General features: G+C 38.4%; 1 protein-coding gene across 1 annotated transcript; it reads left to right on the top strand.

The window, feature by feature from the left end:
• Positions 1 to 6,281: 6,281 nt before the first annotated feature.
• LOC135472912 (cysteine-rich hydrophobic domain-containing protein 2-like) lies at positions 6,282 to 23,250 on the top strand. The gene is made up of 6 exons (XM_064752642.1): positions 6,282 to 6,403; positions 9,666 to 9,720; positions 13,404 to 13,559; positions 13,875 to 13,931; positions 16,783 to 16,842; positions 17,112 to 23,250. The coding sequence occupies exons 1-6, from the start codon at positions 6,282 to 6,284 to the stop codon at positions 17,160 to 17,162; spliced, it is 501 nt and encodes a 166-aa protein (XP_064608712.1). The 3' UTR covers positions 17,163 to 23,250.
• The last annotated feature ends 1,188 nt before the right edge of the window (positions 23,251 to 24,438 follow it).

The raw sequence follows: 24,438 nt of genomic DNA, 5'->3' as shown, positions 1-24,438 counted from the left end.
TTGTTGGAGTTAAGTTTCATCTAGTGTTAGAATAATTCGATCAACACTGACATTATACTGTGTTAATTTTTTCTCTGACTGTTAGTATTTTGTAATCATCCCATTGGTTAATGACTCAATGATGTAATATTACATACTGCATGGAGACATTGCGGGAAATGATCAAACATTTATGTTGTATGGTTAGATATTTTGATATCTGTTTAAACTCCTCCTTGTTCTGGAGTTCAATAAAAAGCGCATACATATGGTGTGGATAATTCTACCTTGTGATTTAGCATTGGTTAATGCTTGACTGATTGTATGTCCCAGTGTACCCCATGGCCTGTCCCAAAGCACCCTGAGCGCAGTGGGACAATTTTTTACAAATAAAAAAGTGTAACAATGTGGAAAACCAATAAAGCAGATATATACAGTTGTGTTTTATTTTGAAGTGTTAGTTAGTAGCAAGAAATTAATCAATCCTTCTTTTTCATACTGTTAGTTATAACAAATATTTTAGTCAAAATGTGCAAACCGTCCCAGTGCACCCCAGTCTCCCCTACCATGTGACCTGTCAAGAGAATGTTAGACAACTATATTTGATCACATTTACTATAACAAAGGCGCCTGGAAAAATATCAATGATGGATAAAATTGAGAATTTGAAATTTTGTGAATTTGAGAAGTTTCTGAAGAAAAAGGTGTCGGTTGTGCCTCTGGACAAGAGTGGGACAGGCGATTGGTAAATTACTGTCAACGAAAATTACCTGAAAAGGCTAAGCCATGCAGCAGGGGCCTTTCAAATAATATACTGTTTTTAAAGCAGTAGATATCCAGTCACCAACTTTACAGATACAGGCTTAACCAAAAATAAAATTAACACACATTTTAGCAAACAGTGTTAATTTTTTTTTTTTTTTTTTTTTTTTTTGATTGGTGTTTTACGCCGTACTCAAGAATATTTCACTTATACGACGGCGGCCAGCATTATGGTGGGAGGAAACCGGGCAGAGCCCGGGGGAAACCCACGACCATCCGCAGGTTGCTGGCAGACCTTCTCACGTACGGCCGCCAGCATGAGCTGGACTTGAACTCACAGCGACCGCATTGGTGAGAGACTCCTGGGTCATTACGCTGCGCTAGCGCTTTAACCGACTGAGCCACGGAGGCCCCCCAAACAGTGTTAATACGTTGAACCAAACCCAACAGCACTGGCATCCACTTGGGTTATTTGTATATACCCATAGGCTTCCAGACCGCTTTCTACGATATTTATTATGCACAACCGGCATGGGTGTCAACACAGAAGCACCTTTCCCAGGACAATTCATAACCATTACTTATTACCATCTGCCAATCACTGGGTTGGGTATCAAGCCAAAGTCTTACATTACACTGGACTGAGCACGGACGTTGAAGTTTCAAGACTGAAGGCATATTACATTCAACTTACGTTTGGGATAGCTTCCGGTAAGGCCATTTTCTGTTGTATATGACACCTTGCTGTATCAGCTTCTGGATGAGTTTCTGTTCTTCTCTAAACATGCTCTTCTGGTGTGAAGCTTTGTCCATCCGATGCTTGTCCCGAAGCTGGAGGCTTTCTGTAACAATCTGAAGACATAAAATGTTCTCCGTGCAGGACTATAAAAGGTGGTAATATTTGTCAGTAACTTCCTGAAGAAATGATTTATAATTTTTAATAATCTGTCTGAAACTCTTAGACAGTTGATCACAACGTTTCAACATGCCATTCTGGAGTTACGGACATATTTGTCCAGTTTACAGTTCAAAGATTTTTTAAAATTTTTTTTTACTTTTTTTCACGTTGTATAATATTAAATTTACATTTTTGTCTGTTGATGACTTCCAGTTCTGATGTTAATAATTTCATCAATTTCTGTTTTTTGGAATAGGCTAGTCATTTTGACTGTCCTCTCAAAACCAGAGCACTCCATATTCATCCGCGACAAACGAAGGTCAGATGTTAAGGAAGCTAATTTTTAAAATACCAACTATAAGTACTTATAGCTTATGGCCAAAATTTTCAGCGAGTAGTTGCTGTAGTTGGGATCAGCTTAGTGTATATCGTTATTTGAGATTCACATTAGAACTATATTTAGGTTTAATTCCGATAAGAAAATTACTATAAAGATATAAGCGTACTTCCAGCTTTCACCAGTCCTGTGTAATTTTTTTATTTTTTTTTTTCTTTTAACAGGAAGCCATAAACTCACTCCGTATTGGCCACCCAAGTATGATGGTTTGTCCTCTGTCCGTCAGCAAATCCGCGCTGATGTCCACAAAACACTTCTCTTACGAAATTTGCGCGAAATTTGTATGATCATGTCCAGTTGAGTGAAAGTGGAATAAGCCATAAGCCTTATTCATGTGAAATCAGTCATGTGGAAGTAAAAGCTGACGTCATTCAACTCTGCCAGTTTGATCTGTTATAGTTTGCCATGGTTATTATCAATACACCATATATATATATATATATATATATATATATATATATATTTTGTACATTCTGTCTTTAAATGAAAAGCAATTCACTTTACTTTATAGGCACAGATATACATGTATAATAAAAACTGTTATGTGAAGTGAACATTCTGAGAAAACAAAGAGTTCTTATATGGATCTGTAAACACGCTAAACAAAAATTATGTTAAAAATGTCAGTAGATTTATTGTGTGTAGGTCTATGTACCTTCAGATATTCACGAAGGATCCATGAAGTAATACTGACAATACTTACCGCATTTTCTGTTATCTTGTATGTTTATCGCAGCTTTTGCTTTTTATAAAAGTCAACAAAGTCAGACACTTCTTAAGGGGATGTAGGATTTCTTGTACTCACAAATATAACACTGGAAGTAGTGTTGACGGCAACATAGCTTCTAGCTTTTGACGTCATAGGCGCAGGGCTTGTCACAGATTACACTTATAAATACGTCACAAACTTGGCCTTGGTCTTTACATGACGTCACCGACGTCATATAGAGAATACAGTGACATCACACACACGCACACACGCACACTGCAATGTGCATAACAGTTTGTATACATGATTTTTTTACACTTTCGCGGTTAGCCATATAAATTTTATATGCATATCCGTACATATATATTATACATATTGGCCCATTTTTATACCCAATAATTACTTCCATAAAATGACAATTACGTAAAAATGGTCCGAGAAATTCGATTTACATATACCATGTTTTCTGTAAGTGACCTTTAATCTACGGTTTGGTAATCGCTTATATATGATCGTACCTCAAGATCACATGGCATAGAAACTCAAAGAATGAAAAGACTCCCAATATAATGCAGTATATGTGTATATACATGTAAACAGTCTTTAAAGTTATGCGCGAGCACCATATACATCTAGCTTGTGATATCAGTCTTGGAGACTGTGCGCGTAAATGGGGTGTGGGGTATGGGGTATGAGATTTCTTTGCAAATTTAGTTTCTAACAATAATTATGTTTGTGTAAAGGCGTTATTACCGTCAAGTCCTTGTACAGACGCTACAATAGCAATTAACCTAACGTTAACGTATTCCACCACATACACTGTATACATACATGTACAATCTGAAGACATCAATTCATTCTGAAACAAACCGATACACCGATATCACAACTTTATTGGATTCCAAAAATGTATAAAATCCGCCCAAATAACTGACGTTGTAGTTAGCTTTATAGAATTAAGAATTCAGGTGTACGGTCGAGCTGTTATTAACTCTCTTATCGAAGTTCCATAAACTGTAAAAATAAAGTACAGACAAACAGCAGCTATGCTGTTACAAAATTTCAGGCGTCGGCTGTATGTTGTTTCTTGGAACACAAGTGGTTTTATAGACGCCGGAATACATCAATGTTCATGGCAAGTATATAGGGTCATCTTCACTTAGGATTTCTCTCCTCTCTACACTGGCCTATTATCCCTTACACATACATGCCAGTATAGACCAGTAAGTGAACGAATTTCTTTAAGGTTCGGCGTTTCTTAAATCTGCCACATTAACATCACGCGCAACAATTTAAAGGCAGTGAAAAAGTTAAGTACAATTCGATTTAATTTTTTGTTTTTAGAATTTTTCTTTTGGTAGAACTGTAGGCTCCTATCTGTCCTTTAAATACGAATATGCACGCGAGAGTCTGAAAGTCCGAAAATCTAACGTGCATGCATGCACACGAGAAAAGTTGGCATGAGTTTTCCTGCGGTGCAGCAATTATCGGACTTTCGCAAAATTTAGGTACGTTTTTTTTACCCCGGACATGCAGATATTCCAGGTTTTCTCGACCCATTTAAATACTAGCCACTATGGCATACGTTAAAAATTCTTGAGTATGGTGTTAAAGAACAATGAAATCCAATACTGTTGTGTCGTCTTTAAGACAGGTGTAATTGTTTTATTTTTTGACAAAGAGCTTATGTATATCTTCACCTGCATGGGTAACAATATAGGCGTATACATCGAACTGTTCTAAGTTTATGGCGTGTACTCATCACGCCTTGTATAGTATTTGCTAAACCCTGTGGTTTGTGTTTGATGATTTCAATCTACATGTACGTCACAGATTGTATTATACAACAAAGACAACTGTGCAACGGATATTACGCATCAAACTACTTCCATTTAAGTTTTTGAAATCGTAAATTCTGGCGCACCGTTACATACATGCATGTCGGTCAGATTTCGCTTGGCTGTGTCTGGGACTAATATAATATCTGTTATATTAATCCCGGGCTATGTATATCCGGCTGTGTGTGAGTGATCATAGGCGATATCTTCATGTTGGATAACGGTGATCGACGATCAAGGCACAACTGCACGAGATACTTCGTTTGAATAAACTTTATTTATTACGACATGATCATTTCTTTGCCTGTATACAGATATCTATGACTGGAATTTTATGCTAAGTTAAAACATAAATTTTATTTTTGGCTGTTGTTGTTCTGAAGTTATAGGGCATATTTTAATTGATTCAAAACATGTGGCAAGGAAAGCCGCTGGCAAACCATAGTATTTTCTTAATGATCTTTGACTATATCTGACTTCCGACATAAGTCACCATCCCTGCCACGCAGTACCTGAAAGACAAAACTCCTAATTATATAGGCTAAACGCATGACCGAGTCGCTGAAAGCTGGATTCGATCTTGTGACCTTTCATAAAGGGTCTATCGTTTGCAGTGAACTTTCACAGGTTCGAACGTATAGCAGTCGCTGGTTTGGCTGTGGTCAGGCTTTCAGGCGAAGGTCGCTGCTTTACAATTACTTTGGGAACTCCACTTTCGATCATCTACTTAGATCACACTGCTGAAAAATGTTTGAGTGCGGTGGAAGACACCGATGAAATCGGTAGATAAACATATATTTTGACACATAATAATACGCATGACTTGTGTGTATTACAATTTCGCCCACACCTTGCTTTCATTTTTTAAATATTTTTGTCTGAGTTTGGTTCTTTTTATTTTATTTATTTGATTGGAGTTTACGCCGCACTCAAGGATATTCACTTTGGTTTTTAAAAATGGTTTTAAACAACCTGTTCTCTATTTAACAGCCCTGTAAGTGAACACCCTCATTTTTATTTATTTATTTTTTTTTTTGGATTGGTGTTTTACGCCGTGCTATATGTATAATACATGTTTGCAACGGCTTTTTTTTTCTTACCTCGACATGTCTGTAGATGATACCCCGCACTACAACGCAAGTCAGCTACTGTATTGGGTGGATCAGTGCAAAAGTTAACATTAGCGTCAATATCTAGCTACAGATATAAGGTAATCACGATATGAAATGAAAGCGAACTACTTGTAACCATTAATAAACAACGTCCTAATTAGGCCTTCGTTAGATTTTTCACACTCCACCCAGAAAAAGAATGATGCTGTTGGTGAAATATGTATGTCATCTGTGAGACTGTTCACGTGTGGTGAGCTTATTATGTTTCACGACATTTCCGAGTTTTACCGAGGTCATCCGAATTCGTTTCCTCACAACGCATGCTTCGAACGGAAGTTCGTCAGAAATGTAAAACCCTGCTGAAAATAAAGAGAGTTTTTAGGGATGTATTCACAGTGGCTGTATTTGTTTAACGATTTAGCAAAATAACAGTACACTGGTCAAGAAATGGAACATTTTTCAGTGGCTCACATATAACTAACAGGGCGGTGTGTTGAGTTAATGGCAGCGGAGGTTATAGGTTTGACGTGACGTCTGAAAGTGGCACTGGTGTGGAGTGCGTGAAAGTGCGTGAAGTACAACAACAATGGCTGATTTTGACGCGATATATGAGGAAGAAGACGACGATGATAGAGTGGAAATTGAAGACGATTTAACAATAAATGTTCCCGATCCCATCGTTTTGAGGGGCGCCGGAAATGTGACTGTGTAAGTTCATTTACTTTTATGAATAGAAGACTGAAATAAGTGAAATACACAAACATAATACTCAGATAAGCCAGTTGGCAGCACAACAACAACACATATTATTTGGTACGACCACCAGATTTGACTGTTTATACACTTCTACACGTAGCCAACCTCACCCTAATCTTGATAACTCCTTTGTGCAGCATGATATAGTTTGTGTCTATTAATTAGAAAGCAACTGTCCTGTTCTAATCGTGTCTTTGTCACTTTGGAGAAAATTATATGTAGTAGCTTATGCAGTGGTCATTGGTAATGTTATCTGAAAATGGTTGTAGTTTACACTCTTTACGACGATTAATTTGGTTTCTTTTAAATAAACTCAGTCAGCATTTCAGGAATCTCACAAGTTCAAGTAGTTTTAACTCAGTCAAAGTGGGGCCTCTCGCAAACCAGTCTGTGTACACTGACAGTGGGTTGAGGAATACATGTATTTGGATATGCAGTATTCATGGCTGCACTATGTTGAGCAGCCATGTATATGGCGTATCCAAATGTTCCTCAACCAACAGTCAGTGCACAAACATAACGCAGGTGAAATAAAATATTTATGTCAATTTTATGTCTTGACAAACCATGTGACATGAACTTAGGGATCCTGAAGAATAAAAAGACTTAATATCGAATCCTAAATTTATAAGGTCAGTAGTGTTTTTGATATAAGGTTTCTCGAAGTCTGATAACGGTATGCTGGTCTACATAAAGAGACTTAAGTAAGACGAATCTGCATTCCAAGAGTCCAAGAGAGTGTCAAAATCGCATAGATTTAGGCGAGATATAGTGGGGGCTCTCATAAACTGATGTAGATAAAAAAAAGAGGTCTTACAGCTACTACGGGGCCTCTGTGGCTCAGTTGGTTAGTGTGCTAGCACAGCGTAATGACTCAGGAGTCTCTCTTTCCCCTGGGCTGTGCCCGGTTTCCTCCTACCATAATGCTGACCGCCGTCGTATAAGTGAAATATTTTTGAGTATGGCATAAAACACCAGTCAAATAAATAAATAAATAAATACAGCTACTACTAACAGTGATGTATATTTGATCTAGGAACTGTTATAATGTCCTGCCTTTTAGCTGCATTAGTTTTCAAGAGCCCCCACATTGTCTTGTTCAAACTGTCATAGCTGTATTTGTTTATTTATTTTTTTATTTGATTGGTGTTTTACATCGTACTCAATAATATTTCACTTATATGACGGCGGCCATCATTATGGTAGGAGGAAACCAGGCACAGCCCAGGGGAACCCACAACCATCCGCAGGTTGCTGGCAGACCTTCCCACTTACGGCCGGAGAGGAAGCCGGCATGAGCCGGACTTGAACTCACAGCGACAGCATTGGTGAGATGCTCCTGGGTCATTACGCTGTGCTAGCGCGCTAACCGACTGAGCCATGGAGTCATGGCTGTAGCCCAAGTACATCTTGGGCTGCAGAAGATTATGTGGTTATAATAGTACACATCATATGCTATACTATGGTATGCATATGTAGCTTGCACGTGGTACTAATTAATTAGCAGCATAATAATTTTGAGAAAAGACTTTGTTGCTAGGTGAAAGGCAGTGGTGCCAGACGTGAGCTATACACATTGATCATTAGGTCGACTGAAATGTATGTCTGCATGTTGTTAATATAATGTAAGACCAGAAGAGGACTCTAGTACTATCATTTCTTCTCTGTTTGAAGAGAATCTCTCTCCTGTCACATTTAACTAAAATAAAATTACAGTTACCCTATCCAAAATACAATTGTAATGTCAACTCTGTAATACATAACATGTGAATCCACAGTCCTTGTGATCAAGAAGGTGAACACTTTCTCTGTAATGTTGTGTCTATCCCCAAATTGTTTCCCACTATAAAACAGATCTGACAGCCCCATACTGCAGTGTCTGTGTGAATATGCCTAGTAAAACAAATAAATATGTAACATGTAAGTCCCAGACATGCTTCAGGCAAGTGTATCCCAGACATGCTTTAGACAGCTGTGTTTCAGACATGCTTTAGACAGTTGTGTCCCAGACATATGCTTTATACAGTTGTGTCCCAGACATATGCTTTCGACAGTTGTTTCCCAGACATATGCTTTAGACAGTTGTCTCAGACACGGTATAGACACCTGTGTTGCAGTTGTGCTTTACAAAGCTGTCCCAGACATATGCTTTAGACAGCTGTATCCCAGTCATGCTTTAGACAGTTGTGTCCCAGACATATGCTTTAGACAGTTGTGTCCCTGTCATGCTTTAGACATTTGTGTCCTAGCCATGCTTTAGATAGTTGTGTCCCAGACATATGCTTTAGACAGTTGTGTCCCTGTCATGCTTTAGACAGTTGTGTCCTAGCCATGCTTTAGACAGTTGTGTCCCAGACATATGCTTTAGACAGTTGTGCCCCAGATATATGCTTTAGACAGTTGTCTCAGACATGCTTTAGACAGTTGTGACCCAGACATATGCTTTAGACAGTTGTGTCCAAGTCATGCTTTAGACAGTTGTGTCCCAGACATATGCTTTAGACATTTGTGTCCCAGACATGCTTTAGACAGTTGTGACCCAGACATATGCTTTAGACAGTTGTGTCCCGGTCATGCTTTAGACAGTTGTCTCAGACATGCTTTAGACATTTGTGCCCCAGACACATGCTTTAGACAGTTGTGTCCCAGTCATGCTTTAGACAGTTGTGTCCCAGACATATACTTTAGACATTTGTGTCCCAGACATGTGCTTTAGACAGTTGTGTCCCTGTCATGCCTTAGGCAGTTGTCTCAGACATGCTTTGGACAAGTGACAGTGTGTACCAGGACGGCTTTACTTTTCATGTATACCATATTAGGATTTAAGTTGGCAATTTCCTGGGTCCTAATTCACAAAATAATTGTAGGTTAAGTTCAGTGTAACCACCAAGGTCAATTTATGTTAAAGACCATGCATGTATGTGGTCGTGGTACAGTGTATGATGTTTAATACCTGTGATAAACTTGGTGAATTCAATGAAATTTTAATTTGTCTTTGATATGCGATTGTGTAGAACTGTTTACATGATTTATTTTATAGACAATGTTCGATGCAAGCTTACCTATACTTGCTGGCATTTGCCAAGCTACTTGTACATGCATTGTTTTGTTTTTCTTTCAAACATGTGACTGCCTGGAAATTGTGAAACATTCGTAAGGTCTGTGATATGCAGTTTGTATGCCTGTACATGAACCAGTGTTTGTTTTTCTTCAGATTTGGACTGAGCAACAGGTTTGACACTGAGTTCCCGTCTGGACTAGCTGGAAAGGTAAGAACTAGCTTCACCATTGTAAACAGGGGCACATGCACTGACAAAGAAATTCCAGTGGCATAAATCATCTCTTCTTAATTACGAATTTGTCATTGCTCTTTTCATTTACATTTATAGCAATATGAGCTGTGTTTCCATTTTATGAAATCTTTATTTTTATCATCACAATATTTCCCATCTAGACACATTGTCGTCATCTTCAGATACAATGTACTTTTTTTTAGCCCAAGTCAAGATCGTATATGTTAATAATTGAGATATGTGTTATCTGCAAAACTGATAATAATACAGATTGTTCCTTTTTTTCTCAAAAAAAAAATGTGCAAGTAATGGTTGCTATAATAACATACAGGATGTGCTTTTGATACATGAGAGGTATAAGATATTTATCTTGCAGCACATTTTTAGAGATTGCCAAGGTGGTCTGTGCATATTAGTTGCATTGCTGCAAGAAAAAATAAAAGTACAAAAAGTATTGAGACATGACTACAATGGAAACTCGTCAAAATGCCCAGCAATATGCCCTTGATGCCATTTTATTAACATCAAATATTCCTTTGCCAGCTCATCATAATTGCATCACAATAAAGATAGAATGACATTACAGTAGAATCTGATACTTTGTGTAAAGGTTGTAGACGTTGAGCTACAAACTCCTTTTTGACGTAATAATGGATAGAGGTCCTGCTTTACATTAGCACCTCCCACGCAAGATCAAGAAATATTCCACCTACCCATTGAAGTAAATTCACATGCAAGTGATATATCCATGTATTCAACTGCATGTTGTATTTTATACATTTACATACATGTATGTGTAGAGCTGAGTGAAAATATTGGTATTTGTACATAGCAAGTGGATTCCCATCCTTAATTCTCATGTACTTAGTGTACCTGTATTGTAAAGCTTCAACATTTATTCAAAGCTAATAATACAGAAATAAAGCTGATGACTGATACAGTATGTGATCTAAACTTCCATGCATAATATACTACTTTTTGGTGCTGAAAGATTTTCACCAGTTGGATATCATTCTGCTTTTCAAACTTCAAAATACACTTTTAAGATCAGTAGAACGCTCAAAATGTAATTTAGACCTGCATGTAATTTTAGATCATTTACGGTATTTTGATTTTTGGGGTTTATCAATCAGCACAGTGTGCAAGATATACATGTGCATTCAGTCTAGCAGCTATCATAAAATTGCACCTTTTATCTGAGTTAATTAGTTCGCAAGAGGCCTCACATTGTCTCGTTCAAACCTGAATGAACTCGTAGGACTTGTGAAATATTGATTCGACTTATCGTGTTGACTGTGTTCAACACGATTACGAGAAATATTGTGTTTCACAAATCAATACACATGTATATGTAGATCTGGTATTACACACATATCAACATTATTCTGGGGAGACTTGTCAGGGGATTTGACCAGCTATGTTTTTTTGTTTTTTTTTTTGTTTGTTTAAAAATACAATCACATACATGTACATGTGCAGCCCCTCTGTGAGTGCATTTATTGCACACATACACGTACTTGATTGCAATCAGAGAAAGTTTGTTAAAAACACGCCCCAATTAAGGTATGATGTTAGCAGTGTCATTGATGATGACATGTCGCTGTACAAAGGCCATACTGGCACACTAGGATGTTGGAGTGAAGCCTAATTAACATTGATTACTGTATAAACATGGCTGCTGAACATCTATACAAGCACTTGTTCATGTTTTCATCACCACACCATTTCCTTTCATCTGAAAACGTTCCAGCATACAGTGTACTGTGCAGTATTGTATATTTTACACTGTGCTTGTGGTGTGCATTTTGTGGTGCAGTACTTAGCTCAGAGTTTCATCTGGGCTCCCATTAGGGCAAGAAAAAACCCTACCCGCAAATTTTCAGGGAGAAAAAATGTTACCTGTTTCAAATTTACATGTAACTACACCCTACAGTATACATGTACTTCAAGAAATTAAGTTATTAAGGTTTGTTCTTCCAGCAGCAGGCAGAGAAACAAGATCTCAGCAATAATAAGTTGTGATACATTCATTGCTCATATGTCTCCCAGATATGTTTTTACACCCATACCTGTTGTTATATTTCAGTGTCATATCAATTACTGCAAGTATATTGATGTTGATGTAAGACACTTTTGCATTTCAGAGGGCCGCCATATTTTTAATAGAAATGTTTCGAAATCTTCCAGTTCACAGGAGCTGGATGCTAAGTTTCACTTTGCAATCTATGTTTACTACAGTAATTATATTTTCTGTATGAGAAATCATGCCCCCATTCACATTAACTGATGGTAAAAACAGTGGAGAAACTGAAAAAAGCAAAATAGAAAGTGTTGAAATGTTGGCGTTTGATTGGCCGAAATAAGCAGCTGCAACCTCAAACTTCAAAGGCCACTGTGCGTGACTGGGCGCTATAATTTGACCACACCTGCCCTGTTGTGGCGAGTGTAGGTAGTGACACGCATCCTGCAATGTCATTGTGGCTTATTTATACAAGTATCTAAACCTTGTCTTTATCAGTGATGTACATGTTCTGTTGCCATGGTAGCCTGTTTAATTACTACATTTATCTGCAGTCAATAATGAAGTGTGAACTGTTGTTATCACACCTCCGATCTCTAATGGGAAAGCTTGCCCACCTGTAAGAAGTTCAACCGAGCAGTGTACTCTTTCGTTATTCTCTGTAACTTCCTCGCTCGGAGTTCAGCATTAAGGGGATAGTGCAACAACTGGTTGGCCTGTACCAGTGTAATGGCTTGGGTGGGCGGCTTACTTGCCTTCATTAAATTGTCTCAGTGAAGCAGCACTAGATAAAGAGCAGTGGAAATCAGTCCTGCAGCAAGGAGGCACATCACATACACCCTAAGGAATCCTTCGTCGTCATATGACTGAAAATTTGTTGAGTATGACGTTAAACCCCAAGCACTCACTCACTCACTCCTTTTAAACCACTGTATTCCTTTTTTTCAGTTGAAGTTATGCATATAATTTGAATTATTTTGAAAGTGATGCAAAATTGATTTGACATTGTCACTAAAGATGCAGTCTTCTTAAAACTGTGGAAATTGTTTGTCTACACTGCATAGTTTCTCTCTGAATGTTTTGAAATATTGGTCTCGGGGTGGGGGGGGGGAGTTGAAAAAGTTGAAGAATTAGGGAATATGTGAGGTTCAAGAGGTCTGTACATACAGGACAGATTATCCCTTTAAGGTACATTATGTTAGGTGATTATCAAATACTGTAACGCCCAACTGTCCGTTAGTCCCTGGATGGTAGAAAATGTTTGACCTATGTGAACTGATGAAATTATCATTATCTACTGTATTTGTACAGTAAATCTTATACTTCATGGGTCAGCAGTGCCTTATACATGCTTTGCCTACTCAAATACCCTCAACAATACCAGTAATTTAATTCCATAACCATGCAGAGTGATCTTGAATAACCATGGCTGGTATTCAAGAAGTCCAATAGCCCTACTGGACAAATTGGGTTACAAGATTTACCTCCCTTTGTTCAAGATTTGCAGGGAGGTGGGGGGTGGGGAATACGGGAATACATTGTATTTCTTCCTGTACCTGAAATTTTAATCTGATGGTAATAAACTCATTATGGAAGCAGACTCCACTTGGTTGATGACAAGTGTGGCTTTCCCTTTAAGGTGGCACCAGAAGAGTTCAAGGCGACCATAACGCGGATTAACAATGTTTTACGGAAGGCGCTGCCGATGAATGTCAAGTGGCTATTCTGTGGCTGCGTATGCTGCTGCTGTACCCTTGGCTGCTCATTATGGCCAGTTATATGTCTTAGTAAACGAGTAAGTCAGACATATGCTTCTACAAACTACACGTCTTGTCTTTTCTGATCACAGAGGATAAAGTCTTGAATACATGTATATTAGATTTATACTCACCATACAGTATAACAAGTGATGTAAGACTTAGTCAAACTCATTTTATGTTGAATGCCTTATTGTTGAATCTATTTGTGCATGTATGTACATATTTGATCTATTGTTATCATTTCTGTTAAAGTTTATATACTGTTTTCCTTGCTGGTCTGTTGCAGTCTTGTGGTGTCTAAATTTTGGAACCTTTTTGGCTTATGCTTGTTTCTGTCTTTTTGTTTTCAGACAAGGCATGGCTTAGAAAAAGTTTTAGACTGGGAAAACAGTCATTTATATCATAAGGTAAGGTAATGTTTGATTGTTTTAATGAAAATAAGGTGTGGGAGTTGTAGTGGTCCTGATGTGTGGGAGGTGTAGCTGCTCTGATATGTGGAAAGTCTAGTGGCTGTGAGGTGTGGGAGGTATGACTGCTCTGATGTGTGGGAGATGTGACTGCTCTGATGTGTGGGAGATGTAGCTGCTCTGATGTGTGGGAGGTGTAGCTGCTCTGATATGTGGGAAGTCTAGCGGCCGTGAAATGTGTGGGAGGTATGACTGCTCTAACTGATGTATGGAAGTTGCGGCTTCTCTGATGCATGGGAAGTGTCACTGCTCTGAGGTGTAGAAGATCTGGTTTCCCTGATGTATGGGAGATGTAGCTCCTCTGATGCATGGGAGGTCTAAGTGCTGTGATGTTTTATAGGTTTAGGTGCTCTGATGTGTGAGAGGTGTGACTGCTCTTAGGTGTGGTTGCTCTGATGTGAGGGAGGTGTAGCTGCTCTGATATGTGGGAAGTCTAGCGGCCGTGAAATGTGTGGGAGGTATGACTGCTCTAACTGATGTATGGAAGTTGCGGCTTCTCTGATGCATGGGAGGTGTCACTGCTCTGAGGTGTAGAAGATCTGGTTTCCCTGATGTATGGGAAGTGTAGCTCCTCTGATGCATGGGAGGTCTAAGTGCTGTGATGTTTTATAGGTTTAGGTGCTCTGATGTGTGAGAGGTGTGACTGCTCTGATGTGTGGGAGATGTAGCTGCTCTGATGTGTGGGAGGTGTAGCTGCTCTGATATGTGGGAAGTCTAGCGGCCGTGAAATGTGTGGGAGGTATGACTGCTCTAACTGATGTATGGAAGTTGCGGCTTCTCTGATGCATGGGAAGTGTCACTGCTCTGAGGTGTAGAAGATCTGGTTTCCCTGATGTATGGGAGATGTAGCTCCTCTGATGCATGGGAGGTCTAAGTGCTGTGATGTTTTATAGGTTTAGGTGCTCTGATGTGTGAGAGGTGTGACTGCTCTTAGGTGTGGTTGCTCTGATGTGAGGGAGGTGTAGCTGCTCTGATATGTGGGAAGTCTAGCGGCCGTGAAATGTGTGGGAGGTATGACTGCTCTAACTGATGTATGGAAGTTGCGGCTTCTCTGATGCATGGGAAGTGTCACTGCTCTGAGGTGTAGAAGATCTGGTTTCCCTGATGTATGGGATGTTTTGTAGGTTTAGGTGCTCTGATGTGTGGGAGGTGTAGCTGCTCTGATATGTGGAAAGTCTAGTGGCTGTGAGGTGTGGGAGGTATGACTGCTCTAACTGATGTATGGAAGTTGCGGCTTCTCTGATGCATGGGAGGTGTCACTGCTCTGAGGTGTAGAAGATCTGGTTTCCCTGATGTATGGGAAGTGTAGCTCCTCTGATGTGTGGGATGTTTTATAGGTTTAGGTGCTCTGATGTGTGAGAGGTGTGACTGCTCTGATGTGTGGGAGATGTGACTGCTCTGATGTGTGGGAGATGTAGCTGCTCTGATGTGTGGGAGGTGTAGCTGCTCTGAAGTGGGAGTTGGCTCAAGGGAACTGTGCCAGGATTTAAGACATCTAACAGGGTCTGCATATATCAGAAGAGTGAGAGCTTGGATACTAGTGTTCAGATTCAGCATGTTTGGCTTCAGTATAGCATCAGTAGGTGAGTCAGGTGCCTGGCATTGGCTTGGGTACTAGTGTTCAGATTCAGCATGTTTGGCTTCAGTATAGCATTAACAGGTATGTCAAGTGCCTGGCATTGGCTTGGATACTAGTGTTCAGATTCAGTTTGTTTGGCTTCAGTATAGCATTAACAGGTATGTCAAGTGCCTGGCATTGGCTTGGATACTAGTGTTCAGATTCAGTTTGTTTGCCTTCAGTATAGCATCGGAAGGTGTGTCAGGTACCGGGCATTGGCTTGGATACTAGTGTTCCGATTCAGTTTGTTTGGCTTCAGTATAGCATCAGTAGGTGTGTCAGGTGCACACCTTGGGTACACCTTGGTGTCAGGTGCATTGGCTTGGATACTAGTGTTCAGATTCAGCTTGTTTGGCTTCAGTATAGCATCAGTAGGTGTGTCAGGTACCTGGCATTGGCTTGGATACTAGTGTTCAGATTCAGCTTGTTTGCCTTCAGTATAGCATCGGAAGGTGTGTCAGGTACCTGGCATTGGCTTGGATACTAGTGTTCCGATTCAGTTTGTTTGGCTTCAGTGTAACATCAGTAGGTGTGTCAGATACCTGGCATTGGCTTGGATACTAGTGTTCAGATTCAGTTTGTTTGGCTTCAGTATAACATCAGTAGGTGAGTCAGGTACCTGGCATTGGCTGGGATACCAGTGTTCAGATTCAGCATGTTTGGCTTCAGTATAGCATTAACAGGTATGTCAAGTGCCTGGCATTGGCTTGGATACTAGTGTTCAGATTTAGCATGTTTGGCTTCAGTATAGCATCAGTAGGTGTGTCAGGTGCCTGATATTGTGAAACATGCTGTTATGTGTACAAGTGAACCAGTGGCTCTTGTATTGTAACACCGTTTCAGATCAGCTTATACGTGTACATGAATGTTTATACGGTAACATGTATGTACGTGTATGTGCGTACGGTAGCATGTATGTTTGTACAGTAACATGTATGTACAACGTGTATGTTCGTACGGTAGCATGTATATTTTTACAGTAAAATGTATCCCATACATTTAAGTCAAGATTATGTCAACTTAATATATTTTTTAATTATTTTTTTAATACTACTTGAATTCAAACATGAATTCTCTTAAAATTTGTTAAATTGGGTGTACATGTGCATCTCCTCAGAATTTATTTGAACACAAAGCACTTGTAGTATAAAACATTATAAATTGTTTTTACAGCTTGGTTTGCACTGGAAATTAAGCAAGCAGAGGTGTGACACAAGCAGTATGATGGAATATGTGAGTGCTAATGCTGGTTTTATACGCATAGCTTTTTTATGCCTTCATAGTGGATTTTTTTCACTAAATTCAGTGTAAACATTAAAATCATGTTCTTGAGTATGGTTAAATTTTATTTAACCATACTTATTTATTAAATGAATAAAAAGTGAAATCATGTTTAACTCAAAAGCAAAGTATCTAAATTAGTACAGTACTAGTAAACCTATTACATGTCATCTCAGTATATTAAGCTTGGTGTGAAATGTTGTTTTTTCATTATTCCTCAGGTGATGTTGATAGAATTTATACCCAAAATTCCAATATTTCGACCAGACTAGCACTCCTATTGTGTTATTCAAGAGAGACTGACTCTGAGTTGCTTTATGACAAAGAGGTGTAAAACACTTCGCTACTTTGCTATTTTGAACATTTATGAAGATATGTAGATCTGCTGACTGTGGAACTTAACTTGGCTGATGCCCTTCAGCTATGGAAACCTCTAGGCTGCTATTGTCTCGAAATGACAAGCCCATCAGGCCTCTGGCATATCTGTCTACAAGAGATACATGTAGGGATCTTGGCTACTTGTCTCATAGAAGTGTGGTGTCTGGGATATCTGTCTACAAGGGATGGGCCTCGTGGCTACTTGTCTGCAAGACCTGGGCCTCTGGGATATCCGTCTACAAGTGATGGTCCTTATGGCTACTTGACTACTGGATATGGGCTTCTTGGATATCTGTCTACAATGGATGGGCCTCGTGGCTACTTGTCTACAAGACATGCGTCTCTGGGATATCTGTCTACAAGCGATGGTCCTTATGGCTACTTGACTACTGGATATGGGCTTCTGGGATATCTGCCTACTAGAGATGGGCCTCATGGCTACTTGTCTACAAGACATGGGCCTCTGGGATATCTGTCTACAAGCGATGGTCCTTATGGCTACTTGACTACTAGATATGGGCTTCTGGGATATCTGTCTACAGGATGTGGGCCTCGTGGCTACTTGTCTACAAGACATGGGCCTCCGGGATATCTTTCATCAAGATGCGTGGCCTCATGGCTACTTGTCCATAAGAGACAAAGCCTTTTCGCAACATGGCTTCAAGACATGGATAAGAAGAGTAATTTTTTACAAGAGATGGACCTTTTAGCAACTGTCTACAAAATTTGCCTTTTGGATACGTTCTACAAGAGATTTCCCCTCTTTGCTACTTGTCTACAATAGAGCCTTATGGCTACTTAAACAGGCTACTGCTCTCTTTCACAGTGCTTCTTAGCCACTTGTCTGCATCAGATGGGCCTCATGGCTACTTGTCTGCAAGAGGTTGAACCTCATTTACAAGAAATTTGCACAAAGTTGCTCAAGGAACCCCGTCAGAAATTGTACAAAAGTCTTCTTGCAGAATTGTCTAAAACAGATTAACCCTCTTGGCAATTTGTCGACAAATTGGGGAGGCTCATTACATGTATATTACGGCGTAAACATACAAATGCCTATGTACGATGTAGCCTCCTGCTTATATGCAAGTAGCCCCAGTTAACATCTTGGGAGCGGATGACTAGTGGGCAACTAATGGAGTCTTTGTCACCCTTGTCCAGGATCAAGTTTCCTGTTAAAGGTGGAAAAATCATGAAAATTACATCTTTCATCTGATTTTGGCATCATTTTTATGTTTTCTTCTCTTTTAAATTCACATTTGACAGATGAGGCAGATAGGTCCACGAAATATCAGATCTCGTGCTGTAAGCTCACAATGAACATACAGAGCATGGTGTATGAATGTCTGTTTAGATGATTTTAAAAATTTGCTGTCCTGGAAAGACATGATGTAATGAATGCATTTATGTACCACTACAGAGCATTCATACTAAGCATTGTACATGCATTTTCATTGTTGGAAATCTGTCAGGGGATGGTTGTTTATCATGGGACAGAGTTTAATTGAGCGTATCAACTGCTTACCAAAGTTTTCATCAGGAAAAAGAGATGTTTTTTTTTTGTACTGTTATATTGTGTGAGTGAGTATTTTGAAAAGGAAGGGTTTGTGTCATATGTATTACCTCATGCCTCCAAGATGTCTGCTCTGGTGAGAGTTACATCAGTGTCCACCAGCGGAAGCTTTCCATTATTTAGAGTACACATTGGTCATGAAAAGTACATTAGGAAATCAAACTGATTTAAAAAATTCATGTATTCATGCCATTTCAAAAAGACAAAAGATTATTGGAGCGCATCAGTTTTTGCTATACTTGTACACCACAAAGGGAGGCACCTGTTGTTTCAGAATTAAAAGTGACTGTGGAGATATATGTACTGACGGATCATACCAGCAGAGGCTTTGTTGTCATAAATTGTTCTCATTTATAGTCATGTGCCCAAGCCTAGCCGAGTTACACAAACTCAAAATATATACATGTATACATATATCAAATATACAGTTATGATGTAGCTTTTGTATCGGTAAACCACTGGTAGCTGTCTGATTCCGTGTGTGAAAGAACTATGGCATCTGTTTAGTGCAGTTATATTTATTTTTTAGTGTAATTCTTTGTTGTTATCATGTACATGTTTATTAATAAGTGAACGTCTCTATAAATAATAATATTGCAGAAGGTTTTTATCGGCAACATTCACTCCTCGTGATAAAGGAACAATGTACTGATCGTTACACTTCCCAGGTGTTAAACTTTTGATATATGTTTTGGCGCCCTTAAAGCCACAAAAGATTAATGTTTATGTAGAGTTCTGCCTGTGCTCCAAAATAAAAAAGTTTATTAAATACACACAGAGCCTTCATAAAGCGTACATATTGTAAGGTACGTATATATACGAAACTATTAATATATACTTACATGTAGTTTCCACAACAGAAATGTACATGTGGATTTCTTACTATATTCCCAAATAATAAGAGTTTAATTTCACGCAGAGCCTTCATACCGCATACATATTGTAAGGTATGTGTAACATTTAATATATTTTTGGTTTCAGCAAAACATAAATGTACCTGTACAAGAATGGCTTTATACAGCATATATACTGTAAGGGACACTGTATATTTATGCTGATAGTGAAATCTAGAGAGAAATGTGAGCCAGTGTATGTAAAAATCCATGTTCTTATGTACATGTTGCAACAGAAACAAAGACAAATATCCTCGGATGTCTGGTTTTTGAAATGGAAAATTCCAAGCTGATCATTTTGATTTTTAATGAAAAAAAAACAACAGGCTTTTAGAATGTTTAGAATGTTTCTGTAGTCGAAAAGGAATTGTCTCTGAATTTTGATCTCGTTACTCATAGGCTTCGAAATGGGGTTTCCTTTTCAGTTTCAAAACAAATTGTCTCTATTTGTCCTTTGATTATGCTGTCAGGATTATGTGTATTAAGATTTTGCTTCCGTCATAGTGAAAAACGAATTTTTCCAATTAATCCTTTGGTCATGGGGATAGAATCATTGTTGTGATTAAGATTATATTTCTCCTATAGTTCAAAATGAGTGATCTCTTTGTTCATTGATCAAAGTTGATCAGGATTATTGATGTCTTAAAATTGGGCGTCTATCATAGTCTTAAACAAATTGTCTCCATTAGTCCTTTTGCCATGCTGACAAAATTATTTTTTTAAAAAATTATTGCTCTCTTATAGCCCAAAACGATGTCTCGCAAAAACAAATTGTCTTTTCATTACAATGAAACAATCAACAATGAAGTTTTAGACAGCTTGCCAGCCTTAGCTAAAAGAAAATTGTCTCATTAGCACATCGAAATTGCTGACAGGTTTATGGATGTTGTTTTAAGAATATGCTTCTGTTAATTTATGATTGTCAAAAACCAAAAAAAACGAATTGTCTCTAATATGAACTCTTTGATTATTATTGGAGTCCCCAATACAAAGTCTTTCTTTAGTCTTGTCATCAAATTTGAAACAGTCATCGATGAATTTTCAGACAGGTCTTGTCTGTTTGTTTAAAACGATTTGTCTCTTATGAGTTGTTTGGTTACAGCATGTTGGATAAAATCTGTGTTGTTTAAATTGTTATTTTGGATTGGGCCCCGGAAGTTATCTAATGAACAGTAGGGTTTTTTTCTACTACATTTTTATTTTGTACCAGTATTTGAAATGGACAACATGAATTTGTCAAACTCAAGCGTAAAATTAAACAATAGATTTCAGTTCAACCAATATTTTTGAGTGTGTCTCACTATGCTATGTGCTTATTTTTCTCTGAAGAAAATGAAGTAGGATGGATGAGAACAGGGAGTAACTTGGCACAAGGAGAAATGTAAGCTCTATATCGCCACTATGGTTTAGACAGGATAACTGCAAACAAGCAAAAATAATGTTGTTTTAATATTTTGTGCAGATGGTGCACACAGTTCACAACGTTGAGGTGAGAATTACATAAACATGAACATGTTTCATGACCTTTTATTCAAGGTTTTTAAAGCATTTTTTTTTTTTTTTTTTACAATCCAAGCATATTACTTTCACTTTGCCAACCTTTATTGGTTAGATTTGTCAGTCCCAACTATGAAGTCACCAGACTTTGGCTTTGAATTTCTTTCGCCGTATCGATTTAGAAATGTCCTCGGTCAGTTACACTAAATTCCAGGATGCATATGTTGATGTAGTTTACTTTGCATAACACGAGTACTCTACTTCCCGTCTCACTCACTGCAACAAACAGGCCACCATGACACTACATAGAATGCAGTCGACCTGACCCCCACCAAGAATTTTCCATTTGTGCTTTTGCATATTCTGCCAACTTGACAGGAAGAAGGATGGTTCAGGGGAAATCAAAATGCTCTGATTTTGCTGATCAAATTAATAACGGGTTTGAAAGTTTAGCTTTACGAATACAATGAGCATGAGTCTGTGTGACTTAAATGTGTGTAAATTGACATAGTTGCTGGATCTGTACAGTATGCAATGTAAAGCACTGGACCAACTTTCACAAAACCTCGCAAATCAGTTTTTCGTAACTTTATTTTGTAAATAATGTCGCCATATGGCACCATAACTTAGACAACATCTTTTACAAAAAAGTTATGAGAAATATGACTAAGTTCTGTGAAAGTGGTGTCTCTGGTATTAACATGACTCATTCTGTTGGTGAAATATGAAAATGAATGTTTGACAAAGAATCCATGATTGTATGAAGACATAATAAAAGACTATTCAGGCATTGCAGATGTAAGTGTACTTGTGGCACTTTTGGATCAGAATAGGTTCTTCTGTTGTTTTGAAATCCATACAGGTATTGATCTTGTACTAATTAAGGCACATTTTTTCGAGTCAAATATTATACAAGGTCATGGGAGTATCTTAGTAAAGTATAGTTGCTGTTTTCATAAACAACATTATAGAAGGTAGATAGTGACTTGATATTTGGTTCATTTAAAATAACTTTGTAATATAAATGTGTGTGAGAAATCCCAGAAGTTTAGTTTTTGTGGTAATTCCAGATAAAATTCTGGTTGATGGTAACATTCTAGAAAGTACCATTTTGCACCAGGGTTTGTCTTCACTTGGAAATTTGGATATAGACATGCATGTGCAATGTCTTGCTCGGAATTTTTGGGGATACAATATTGAGTGTACTCTGTATTGAATCACCTGTTGTAATAAGGGATTTGCTAAAGAATTAACTGCATTTTCATTGCAGCAGGATCTAATATGCAAAACAGTTGCAACTCTGCATCAGGTGAATGTAGTGTGTTTGGGTGTGTCTTCACTGTGTTATAACATAGGACGGTGTCTAAGACTTAGAATATGATAGGTTCTAGTAGGGTAATGGACCGGACAGTTAAATAATAAGGGATAATTTGTTCTGTCTTCTGTGGAGGTTCTGAATGTGAAGTGGGATTAAGAGTCTCTTAATGCCACGTGTGAATTAGGCAACAGCATATCTGATCACTATTATCCTGAAGCTGTATAGCACCTGTAATGGTGCAGCACGAGATATAAACATCGTACAGTTTTTTGTAGTTGTCATTAAGACAACAGAGTGACGTCTCAGTGCAAAATGATATCCTCATATGCTATCCTTTAACGTTGCAGCATTCGTGTTTAGATAAAACCACCAGGAAAATAAGCCAAGTCATAGCCTACTGGAGCACGTCCAGGGTAATTGCGTACATGTACTTCATAGCCTAGCAGATTTTGTCTAGAATGACTGATATTAGCACTATATGTGTATCTTCACTTTTTTTGTTTCGTTCATTTGTAAACTAGTTTTCTTTTCTTTGTAAATATGTTATCATGGCTGAGTGTGGAATCCAGAGTTACATGTATAATTAGTGTGTGGACCAGAGCTGACTGATGTTGTCTACATGATCACTTTCACTTTCACTATCACCGTGTCATTGTATATCCACATCCAAGCCAAGTGATTTGACAATAAATTGGTTATTGTCACATGCATTCCAGTTGTGACTTTTACAATATTGCAGTGTTGACTTGTTTTTTTTTTTATTTTTTTTTCAGGTGTGATGGAATCAGTAATTTAATGTTGTAATGACAAGTCTTTTTGTATTTGACACTGGAAATTCATCTGCGCTCGGGACATCACATTGTCACTGACAGTGGTTGATGTATATTCCACTTGTATTTACCAATGACAAAAGAGGTCGTATGTTTGAATCAAACACCTCTTGGTTCTGACATGACTGATGCGGCTTCAAGTCAGGTGGTTTGTCAGGCACCTGGAGTGCTGGGGTGATGGTCTCCCAAGTCAGACACCATATTTACCAATGACAAAAGAGCTCGTATGTTTGAATCAAACACCTCTAGGTTCTGACATGACTGATGCGGCTTTAAGTCAGGTGGTTTGTCAGACACCTGGAGTGCTGGGGTGATGGTTTGCCCAGGAAGACACCATATTTGCCAATGACAAAAGAGGTCGTGTGTTTGAATCAAACACCTCTTGGTTCTGACATGACTGATGCGGCTTTAAGTCAGGGGGTTTGTCAGACACCTGAAGTCCTGGGGTGATGGTTTTCCCAGGCAGACACTGTATTTACCAAGGACAAAAGAGGTTGTATGTTTGAATCAAACACCTTTGGTTCTGACATGACTGATGCGGCTTTAAGTCAGGGGGTTTGTCAGACACCTGAAGTGCTGGGGTGGTGGTTTCCCCAGGCAGACAGGTTGGTTTGATCCACACATGAAACTGGCTGTCATAATATTGTTCACTTCAGGGCTGCCTGAATTATCAAGATCACATATTCTTTGCGGGTTATCAAAACCTGAGAGCCAAATTCTTGTAAATACCTATAACAATAATAATAATAATAATATCTTTATTTATTAAAGGTTGCCATGTTGCTTGGTAGGCATTACTGTCCAAATAATTCCCCCTATTTCCCTCAACCAAATTCACGACATGAACGGTGTTGTCAAGGGTTACCAGACGCAGCATTAGCAATCATAAAGCAATTATTAAGTTGTACAGATACAAACAAAGAACAAACTCCAGACTAAAATACATGAATTTACACATTTTAGTTTAAAATAAATTGTTTATTTTAAAATTTAAAAAAAAAGGACATAACAAACATTATTTCTATTATTACACAAAAAACATAGAAAAAATCAAAAATTAAT

Source organism: Liolophura sinensis, chromosome 8 (genome assembly GCF_032854445.1).
Source record: "Liolophura sinensis isolate JHLJ2023 chromosome 8, CUHK_Ljap_v2, whole genome shotgun sequence".
In the NCBI taxonomy this organism is placed as follows: domain Eukaryota; kingdom Metazoa; phylum Mollusca; class Polyplacophora; order Chitonida; family Chitonidae; genus Liolophura; species Liolophura sinensis.
Note: the sequence above shows the minus strand (reverse complement) of the source record. Positions and strands in the feature narration are given on the sequence as shown.

Excerpts from the sequence above, each read along its gene's own strand:
- LOC135472912 (XM_064752642.1), top strand. The coding sequence starts at position 6,282 with ATGGCTGATTTTGACGCGATATATGAGGAAGAAGACGACGATGATAGA. Across the intron at positions 9,721-13,403 it reads CGTCTGGACTAGCTGGAAAG|GTGGCACCAGAAGAGTTCAA; the intron begins GTAAGAACTAGC and ends TTTCCCTTTAAG. Across the intron at positions 16,843-17,111 it reads CAAGCAGTATGATGGAATAT|GTGATGTTGATAGAATTTAT; the intron begins GTGAGTGCTAAT and ends ATTATTCCTCAG.